The sequence below is a fragment of the Eretmochelys imbricata genome, chromosome 2 (genome assembly GCF_965152235.1).
Source record: "Eretmochelys imbricata isolate rEreImb1 chromosome 2, rEreImb1.hap1, whole genome shotgun sequence".
Taxonomy (NCBI): domain Eukaryota; kingdom Metazoa; phylum Chordata; order Testudines; family Cheloniidae; genus Eretmochelys; species Eretmochelys imbricata.
Genome location: NC_135573.1, coordinates 1,725,622 through 1,735,259, shown reverse-complemented (window position 1 = coordinate 1,735,259; position 9,638 = coordinate 1,725,622). Strand labels below are relative to the sequence as shown.

Here is a 9,638-nt window from a genome sequence, read left to right as displayed (position 1 = left end):
ACAAGCTTTGAAGCAGCAGCCAGGTGCCCCCATCATGGACCTGGACCCCAATGTGGGAGGCGCTAGACAAATCCAGAACACAGACAGCTCCTGCCCCAAGCTGCTGCTGTAAGGATAAGGCCAGAGACATGAGGTGGGTCCAGACTGATGGACAGGGAGCACCAGGGTATGACACACTGCTCAGCCTGAGGCTGTGGCCTGGAGCTTTCTATAGCCATCCCAGCAAAGAGGAGCTTCAGACGCAGGGCCCAGGGTTCCCATGCTGGGGAGAGGTGACCCCACCGGAAGGGAAGTGTGGTTGGTATCTGACTGCAAGGGGGAGGGACGAGGTATGGTCCCTGGGTGACTGCGCAGGGGGGATGATGACAAATGGTCCCTGGGTGACTGCGGGGGAGGACAGAGGACGGACAAGGTATGATCCCCAGGTGACCTCGGCACTGCAAGGCACAATCCCTAGCCAGTCCTCCCCAGGAAGCCCAAAGTCTGAGGGGGGCTCTCACTGCCAGCCCAGCCTGTGCCAGGGCAGTTCAGGGCTCACCCCGCCAGCATGCAAGTCTTGCTCAGGCTCGTTCCATGTACTCAGTGACAGGGACTGATTCATTCAGACGTTCTAAGCCGAACTGTACTGAGGGGCGCCTGCCTGCAGGGCACGGGGCCAGGATGTGCTGGGATGGAAACGCCAGAACCCCTGCAACCCGTTCAAAGGTATCTAATGCTGCCACACCCAAGAGCAGGGAACCAGGCAGGGGCCCATCCTGCTCACGCTGCAGTGTGGGATCATGACACTTCTGCCTGGCACCACATAACAGCCATCTCCAAAGGAACCCCAGCCTTCTATGGCCACAGACAGGCTGGAGCAGACCAGTTCCAGGCTGGCTTTGCCAGGTGGCTCGTGGGCCAGGAGCCTGGTCATCATTCCGTCAACTGAGAGGTCTCACAATGAGAGAAGGTGGGGAGGCAATCTCTCTTGTATCGGACCAGCTGCAGTTGGTGGAAGAGAAGCTTTCGAGCCACACAGAGCTCTTCTCCTGGTCAGGCGTTACCCAGGCACTGCTGTTAAATCATTGTGTCCCATGCCAGGGGGGACAGCGCCTCCCTGCAGCTGGTTTGCTGGCTGCCAGGTCCTGAAGAGGGTCTGGCTGGATGCTGTCTGCTGCTGATAAATGCATGTTAACAAAAACACTGTTTTAACCCATTCCTTACCCTGCCTCTGCTGCAGCCAGTGCTGCCTCTGTTGGTGACAGGACACAGGGCTAGAAGGGCCCTGGGCCAACCCAGTTTACTAAATCTGGTGTTAAACAAAATCCCTTCTTCACAAGCTGCTGTATTCACCCTTGCACCATGGCTGCTTCTGCAGCCACCACAGGCTTCCAGCTCCCATGAGACCTGAGTTTACAACGTAAAGTTCAAGCAGAAACTAATGCCCCCCTCCTTTTAAATACAAACTACTCTCACAGCACACCCTGCTCATCCTGCAGCACAAAGGCAGACTGTGCCTTTAAGGTCAGCATGGAGGGCACTCGCACAACCCCTCTCCCTGTGCCAGTTGCAAGGGTGTTAGGTGCAATTGCACCAGAGGCCTTCCCCTTCCTGGGGAGCCCTTGCTCTAGTCTAGTGCCAAGGAGCCGAGTGGTGTTTACACAGGTGGGCCATACGGCAGGCCAAGTGCGATCTCCTCAAACACGAGATGTCCAGAAGATGCAGGGGCACAGCTTGTGCAGTGGGGCGACTGAGTACGTACCCCAGAGTACCCCCAGGCGGCAGGGAGTTTCTGTAAAAAGGGAAATTCCACAGAACAAACATGGTGCTCATTGAACCGTAATGTTTGGGAACCAAAGAGTTAAAGCCGGAAGCTCCTGGCTCCTCACAAGACCCCAACATTCTCAAAAGCCATGGAACCTTCCCCCACCTGCTCTGCCAGGGGCTCAGAACACAGCCCATGTACTGACTGTACCCCAGGTGGGTGTAGGTGCAATGGCCGGGGGGAAGGGGGGCACTGAGGCTCAGAATGTACCAGGGTTTCAAGCATTTGAGCTCCTCTGGGCAGATGGGTGCTGGGAAAGCCCAAGGCAAGGGCTACTCATCAGCTGGGAATGGCTTTCCCAGACCAGACCCGACCACTGCCCTTGTGCCAGAAGCACTGGGAGCTTCACCAGCACGGAGCTTGGCAGGCCAGAGAGCGATGGTGCCAGCAGGCAGGGAGTTCCTGGCACTGGGGTCACAACTGCCCGTGGTGTTTGAGGACCCTGTCTAGGGACTGTAGAGCTGCCATACCAATGCTGGGAGCAGCCTGCAGCAAGCAGAGGGGATGCCTAGGCTGGGAGGTTCACAGCAGACTCCAGCTCACATAGGGTCACTCCTGGGAACTGCCACAGGCAGGAACCCTGGCACAATGGAGACTGATATCGCAGAGCGCCAGTCCTTCCTCCAGCACCTGGGAACTGCAAGACTTCAATTCTGATGTATCCCCACCAGCACTGTTTGCCCTTTGCCCTGCACTCAGCCAGAGGGGCAGGCTCCCTTTGCAAGTACAAAATACGATTTGCGCCAGAACACCGTTTTATTTAGAGCGTTTTTATAAAAAGGAACTGCCACTGATACCTGGGGACTGAGCAGCTCCTGCCCGAGCCATGGGACAGCTGACTACGGGGTGCACGCCCCAGCGCCCGCGGCCCCTAGGAGAGTGAGTGGGCCCAAAGCCCAGGGGTAGGCAGCCAGAGCTACGGACACGGGTAGCAGAGTCAGGGCCCATCACCCAGTGAGAGACACCAGGTTTTACAGCCAATGGCAAGACGTTCAAATGCACCATCGTGATGTTACCACCAGCAGAGGAGCTCAGCCTGGGCCCAGCACAGACGTTGACATTGGGGCGTAACAGAACCAGGCTGCTGGACGAAAGGGCACATTGCCGGCATGGGCAATGGCTGCTGGACCAATCCCTTGCTGAGGCCAGGGCAGTGCTCCCTGCCCCCATGCACTGAGTCACATGCAGCGCTGGTCCTAGGCACACATGCCTGTGCGCTCACTCCCCCAGCAGCGTGGTGACCTCGTGCACGTGGTCACGCACCACCTGGTCCAGCACGGCGTACACGTCCTTGCAGGCCTTGCTGGCAGCCTCCATGACCTGCTCCAGGTGGTCCTCGTGCAGCCGCGAGTTCATCTCCAGCAGGGCAATCTGGTCCGACTTGGGCAGCAGAGCGAGGGCTACCTGGGGCCCGCCGGCTGCCTCCTCCACATAGTTGAGGTCGGCCAGCGGCGTGTCCTCGATGAAGCCGGCAGAGCAGGCGCACACGTAGTCTCGCATGGGGATGCCTGCGTCGATGGTGGCCAGCGTGGCTGCATTCACGCAGGCACAGTAATTCCCACCGTCTGCCTGCAGGATCTGGGGAGGCACAGTGCTTAGCACAGAGGGCAGAGCAGGCTGCACCCACCCACTCAAGGGACCTGTGTCTGGCCCCACGGAGTTCAGAGCTAGACCCGGCATGCCCTCAACCCTCCTTGGTGATCAGTCACCTGCTCAAGACACAGTACAAGCCCTGTGCAAACTCCTGCTGTTGCTGTCTGAGCAGGCGGTGGAACTAGTAGGGCAGTGAGCAGAATGCACTGTGGCTGATCCCAGCCTGAACTCCACACAAACAACCCTCCTCACATTGGTGCACGAGCCAATGCCCCAGCCAGGCGAGTGCCCCCCACATAGATCACCGCCCCCTGCCCCAATGGCCCAGCTGACAGTTCCTTGTGCCCCTTGGTCACATCATACTGCTCCCCAACATGCTCCCTGGGCCCAAGGCCCTTGTAGCAATGGGCAAGGTTTGAGCCCCTTCCCACCTGCTCCAGGGACCTATTACAGGCATCTGGGGTGGGACATACCGCCCTGGGGTCAGCACACCAGAGAGGCAGGAAGCTGCCAGTGCTGTGTGAGGAGTTGCAGGCCACAGGAGCCAGGTGGTGCTGAGTTAACCAGTGTCAAGGCCCCATGACTTGGGGGGCCAAGGCTAGAAACCCCCCTACCTGCACGTAGATGTCGATCTGGGAGCGGGGGTACAGCTGGGTGAGGATCGCTGCCTCGAAGGTCTGCTTGAGGTGCAGCGTCATCTCACTGGACTTGCGGTCACCGTGGGGCCGGCGCTTGCGTTCCCCTGTGCTGAAGGTAGCCATGCTGTACTGACAGTTCACCAGCGCCCGGTCATGCAGGGCCTTACTGCGGGAGCCACGCATCTGCCAACAGACAGGGGCAACACGGCACGGCTAGCAGGCCACATAGTGCTGCCGTGCCCTGGGAGGGGGGGCAGGGTCCTGCAGTTTGGGGGAGTCTCAGAGAGATTTGGTGGACAGGTTAGCTTGTCCTATAATATAGGGCTCGCAATACTGGGTGTTATGGACGACCCCCCATTATGGACCGGGAGGGGGACCAAGGGCACGTTTCCCTGGGGACAGGCCTGCGGAGCAGGGTGAGAGGGAATCTCTCCCACCAGTACTAGGGACTTGAGGCGCACAGTGAACTTGCTAAGGACAAAGCCCTGATGGGTCCCAGCCACAGCTGATCATCTCCGGGGAAGTGGGCTTGTTTGGTGTTTTATCCTATAGCTCACCTTCCCCCACGCCCAGCTCCTCTATCTGACACAGGGCCAAGATGGCCAGTGCAGAGGCACAATCAGGAGTGGGGGTAACGGATGGGGGAGCAGGGCTGGAGGCCTGGACTCCTGGATCTATCTCGAGCACTGGGGGGAGCGGGACCTAGTGGTTGAGGAGACTGGGGACCCGGACTCCTGGGTTCCATGCTGGCTCGAGAGGGAGTTGGAGCTAATGGCTGGGAACCCGGACTCCTGGGTTCTCGGGGGGTGGGGGGGCTAGTGGCTGGGGACTGGACTCCTGGGTTCTCGGGGGGGGGGGGGCTCGTGGCTGGGGACCGGACTCCTGGGTTCTCGGGGGGGGGGGCTCGTGGCTGGGGACCGGACTCCTGGGTTCTGGGGTGGGGGGGGGGCTCGTGGCTGGGGGAAGTGGGGGCCCGGACTCCCCCGCCCCCTCACCTCGTGCGGCCCGTACACCACGGCCAGCGCCTTGGTGTTGCCCTGCTCGAGGTAGGCGGAGCCGTCGGCCTGCGCGAACACCCCCATGCGCGCGCGCACCTTGCGCAGCTCCCCAGCCCGGCGCCCGTCCACGCGGTAACCCTCGTCCGACAGCAGCTCCAGGCCGGCCATGGCGCGCTCCCGGCCTGCCCCGCGCGGGGAGTCCCGTTCCCGGCCTGCCCCGCGCCGACCCCCCGCCGCTCCCGGCCTGCCCCGCGAGTGGAATCCCGTTCCCGGCCTGCCCCGCGCCGAGCCCCCGCCGCTCCCGGCCTGCCCCGCGCGAGGAGTCCCGCTCCCGGCCTGTCCCGCGCCGACCCCCTGCCGCTCCCGGCCTGCCCCGCGCCGAGCCCCCCGCCGCTCCCGGCCTGCCCCGCGCGAGGAGTCCCGCTCCCGGCCTGTCCCGCGCCGACCCCCTGCCGCTCCCGGCCTGCCCCGCGCGAGGAGTCCCGCTCCCGGCCTGTCCCGCGCCGAGCTCACAGCCCCCCCCCCGCTCCCGGCCTGCCCCGCGCCGAGCCCCCGCCGCTCCCGGCCTGCCCCGCGCTGGGAGTCCCGTTCCCGGCCTGCCCCGCGCCGACCCCCCGCCGCTCCCGGCCTGCCCCGCGAGTGGAGTCCCGCTCCCGGCCTGCCCCGCGCCGAGCCCCCCGCCGCTCCCGGCCTGCCCCGCGCCGAGCTCACAGCCCCCCCCCGCTCCCGGCCTGCCCCGCGCCGACCCCCCGCCGCTCCCGGCCTGCCCCGCGAGTGGAGTCCCGCTCCCGGCCTGCCCCGCGCCGAGCCCACTGCCCCCCCGCTCCCGGCCTGCCCCGCGCGGGGAGTCCCGTTCCCGGCCTGCCCCGCGCCGAGTCCCCCGCCGCTCCCGGCCTGCCCCGCGCGGGGAGTCCCGCTCCCGGCCTGCCCCGCGCCGAGCCCACTGCTCCCCCGCTCCCGGCCTGCCCCGCGCCCAGGCCCCTCCGCCGCTCCCGGCCTGCCCCGCGCTAGACTCGTCACTGCTGTGCGCTGTCGCTGAGCCTCCTGGGTGTCTCGAGCGCCCCCCCGGGCCCCAGGAGAGGCGGCGGGGCGGGGCGGGCCTGGGGCCGGTCTCTGGGGCGAGCGCCGCAGGGGGCCTGAGCCCCGGGCCCGCCGCGCCCCCTCGGGCGGGTTCGCCCCGTGGCGCTGGGGGCGCCGCTGCGCGCTCGGACCGCGAGCCCGGAGCGCCCGGGGCCTGGGCCGCGGCTGTCTGCGCCTTGCCGCCGGCTCCCGGGCCGGGCCCTTGGGCCAGGGGCGAACCTCCCGGCGAGCTGATGCCGGCCCGGGAGCCCCGGGCCCCGCGTTGCGAGCCGCCGCTTCCGAGGGCGCGAGGCCGAAGCCCCGCCGCGCAGCAGGGAGCCCGGCCGCTCAGGCTCCGTCTGTCGGGCTGGCGTCCTCTGTAAGACGCCAGGCAAGAGCCCCTGCGGCCCCCAGCACCCGCCTCCCGTTTCCCCAGCCCTCTGATCTTGAGCTGGGGGGCTGTTGTTTAGCTCCCAGCCAAGGAGGGGCTGGGAAGCTGGTGTCTCTCTGGGCCGTTGGTTGCTCGGGGCCCGTCTCCTGGCCATTGGATTTAGCGTTGTCTTTTCAGTTCTATTGATCTGGGGACCAGGCCCAGATAGCCAGGTGACACCCACGCCCGTCTCTTTGTCTGCCTGGAGAGCAAACAGCCCTTTTCCACCTCCAGCTGGCAGTGTAGCACGTGGGGGAAACTGAGGCACACGTGGGGAAACTGAAGCACACACGGGCTTCATAAAAATATTGCAAAATACTCCCCCCTTCGACCGTCACCCCTTTTCCTCCTGCAAGACCAGACTTAGCAGGGTCGCTATAACACGTGACCTGGGGAAGTTCAGGGCCCTCTGTGACAAGGCCTCAGCTATAACATTTGCACTCCCCTTAACATGGGCCACTTTCATATCGTAATCTTGGAAGGCCACGCTCCATCTCAGCAGCTCGGCATTTGCCCCTTTCATTTGATGCAGCCACTTCAGAGGAGAGCGGACCATACACAGGAAAGTGCAGCCCAGCCAGATATGGCTGCAGCTTTAAGAGCCCACACAATGGGCAGGCATGCCGCCTCTAGTTTAGCATAGTTTCTGCTCTGTGGGGAGCAGTTTCTTGCTCAGGTACACAGTTGGGTGGCTCTCCCCCTTAGCATTAGCTTGCATCAGCACCATGCCCAGCCTGCGAACACCAGGAAGGGCTTGTTGAAGTCTGGATTTAGAACCTCCTTCAGTGCACAGAGCCCTCTGGCACTGCTCGGTCCAGACCATCCTGTCTAACTTACCCTTCTTGCACAGTTCGGTGATGGAAGTTGCCAAGGAGCTACAGTGGGTGTGACAAAGTGGGAATGTTCTTAATATTTTCTCTGAATACGGTGTGTGCGCCTTGGTTCCCCTGTCGTGAACCCCCTCCTGAAATGAGTATTTCCAGGGATTTAAGTTTAAATTTCCTCAGTGTGATGGATGTACTGGCTTTGCTCTGCATAGCTCTTGGAAGTCCGGAACCACTGGAGAAAGTTTAAAGTCTCAGGTCTGGATCGGCATCAAGTCTGTTTCTGTATTTCATTTTCAAATGTGCATATGAGGAAAGCGCTTCTTTGCATAAGTATGTTGTTGAAAATTGTAACAAAATTGTAGTAGCTTTTTCTGCCAGAAGAGGGTACTTGTTTCTTAAACTCAGCCAAAAGTTCATCACTGACATATATCTGAAACTCCTTTTCAGTTCGCAAAAAGAAAAGGAGTACTTGTGGCACCTTAGAGACTAACCAATTTATTTGAGCATAAGCTTTTGTGAGCTACAGCTCACTTCATCGGATGCATACTGTGGAAAGTGTAGAAGATCTTTTTATATACACACAAAGCATGAAAAAATACCTCCTCCCACCCCACTCTCCTGCTGCTAATAGCTTATCTAAAGTGACCACTCTCCTTACAAAAAGAAAAGGAGTACTTGTGGCACTTTAGAGACTAACCAATTTATTTGAGCATAAGCTTTCTTGAGCTACAGCTCACTTCATCGGATGCATACTGTGGAAACTGCAGAAGACATTATATACACAGAGACCATGAAACAATACCTCCTCCCACCCCACTCTCCTGCTGGTAATAGTTTATCTAAAGTGATCACTCTCCTTACAATGCGTATGATAATCAAGTTGGGCCATTTCCAGCACAAATCCAGGTTTTCTCACCCTCCGCCCCGCCCTCTCCCCACAGACTCACTCTCCTGCTGGTAATAGCCCATCCAAAGTGACCACTCTCTTTACAATGTGTATGATAATCAAGTTGGGCCATTTCCAGCACAAATCCAGGTTTTCTCCCCCCCCCCTTTTCCAAAAACCACACACACAGACTCACTCTCCTACTGAGCTTGTAATAAAACCACTCTCCCTACAAACCCAACCCCCCCCGCCACACACAAACTCACTCTCCTGCTGGTTGGGTGAGAAAACCTAGATTTGTGCTGGAAATGACCCACCTTGATTATCATGCACGTTGTAGGGAGAGTGGTCACTTTGGATAAGCTATTACCAGCAGGAGAGTGAGTTTGTGTGTGTGTGTTTTGGGGGGGGGAGGGAGGGGGTGAGAAAACCTGGATTTGTGCTAGAAATGGCCCACCTTGATTTTCATACACATTGTAAAGAGAGTGGTCACTTTGGATGGGCTATTACCAGCAGGAGAGTGAATTTGTGGGCGCGGGGGGCGGAGGGTGAGAAAACCTGGATTTGTGCTGGAAATGGCCCAACTTGATTATCATACACATTGTAAGGAGAGTGATCACTTTAGATAAACTATTACCAGCAGGAGAGTGGGGTGGGAGGAGGTATTGTTTCATGGTCTCTGTGTATGTAATGTCTTCTGCAGTTTCCACAGTATGCATCCGATGAAGTGAGCTGTAGCTCACAAAAGCTCATGCTCAAATAAATTGGTTAGTCTCTAAGGTGCCACAAGTACTCCTTTTCTTTTTGCGAATACAGACTAACACGGCTGTTACTCTGAAACCAGACTATTCGCAGTGGTAGAAGATGACAGGACAAGGAGTAATGGTCTCAAGTTGCAGTGGGGGAGGTTTAGGTTGGATATTAGGAAAAACTTTTTCACTAGGAGGGTGGTGAAACACTGGAATGCGTTACCCAGGGAGGTGGTAGAATCTCCTTCCTTAGAAGTTTTTAAGGTCAGGCTTGACAAAGCCCTGGCTGGGATGATTTAATTGGGGATTGGTCCTGCTTTGAGCAGGGGGTTGGACTAGATGACCTCCTGCGGTCCCTTCCAACCCTGATATTCTACGATTCTATGAACCAAAAAAACACCCACGAGGGGGAGAGAGAGAGAGAAAGAGAAGCAACCAGCTTAATCATGAAAGTTATTTATTGCCAGGTAATAACCATAGGGGAGTCAAACAAACAAAACAATGATAATTTTAAATCTAACTTAAAAGTCAGGTTTAGACTGTAAAAGTCAGGTTTAGAAAACTCTGATCACACGGGTCAGAAGGCTACACGGAGAGAGAGAGAGAGAGAGAGCTGGGTTCTCACCACTCCATGAAGATGGACTCGATCGGGGG

The 9,638-nt window shown here is 59.3% G+C and overlaps 1 protein-coding gene across 2 annotated transcripts; it reads right to left on the bottom strand.

The window, feature by feature from the left end:
* Positions 1 to 2,541: 2,541 nt before the first annotated feature.
* Positions 2,542 to 5,327, bottom strand: EXOSC4 (exosome component 4). Of its 2 annotated transcripts, none has more exons than XM_077809607.1 (3): positions 5,130 to 5,327; positions 4,012 to 4,218; positions 2,542 to 3,382 (listed from the first exon to the last, which is right to left on the bottom strand). In XM_077809607.1, exons 1-3 carry the CDS (start codon positions 5,199 to 5,201, stop codon positions 3,023 to 3,025), a joined length of 639 nt encoding a protein of 212 aa, XP_077665733.1. In that variant the 5' UTR covers positions 5,202 to 5,327; the 3' UTR covers positions 2,542 to 3,022. The 2 variants fall into 2 exon arrangements, with proteins under 2 accessions (XP_077665733.1, XP_077665732.1); XM_077809606.1 differs by having other exon boundaries at positions 5,031 to 5,315.
* Positions 5,328 to 9,638: the final 4,311 nt, after the last annotated feature.

Bases quoted from the DNA above. Each gene is read 5' to 3' on its own strand.
- EXOSC4 (XM_077809606.1), bottom strand. From the start codon at position 5,201: ATGGCCGGCCTGGAGCTGCTGTCGGACGAGGGTTACCGCGTGGACGGG. The intron at 4,219-5,030 runs GTGAGGGGGCGG...GTCTGTTGGCAG, and splicing joins TGGTGTACGGGCCGCACGAG to ATGCGTGGCTCCCGCAGTAA. The intron at 3,383-4,011 runs GTAGGGGGGTTT...GTGCCTCCCCAG, and splicing joins AGATCGACATCTACGTGCAG to ATCCTGCAGGCAGACGGTGG.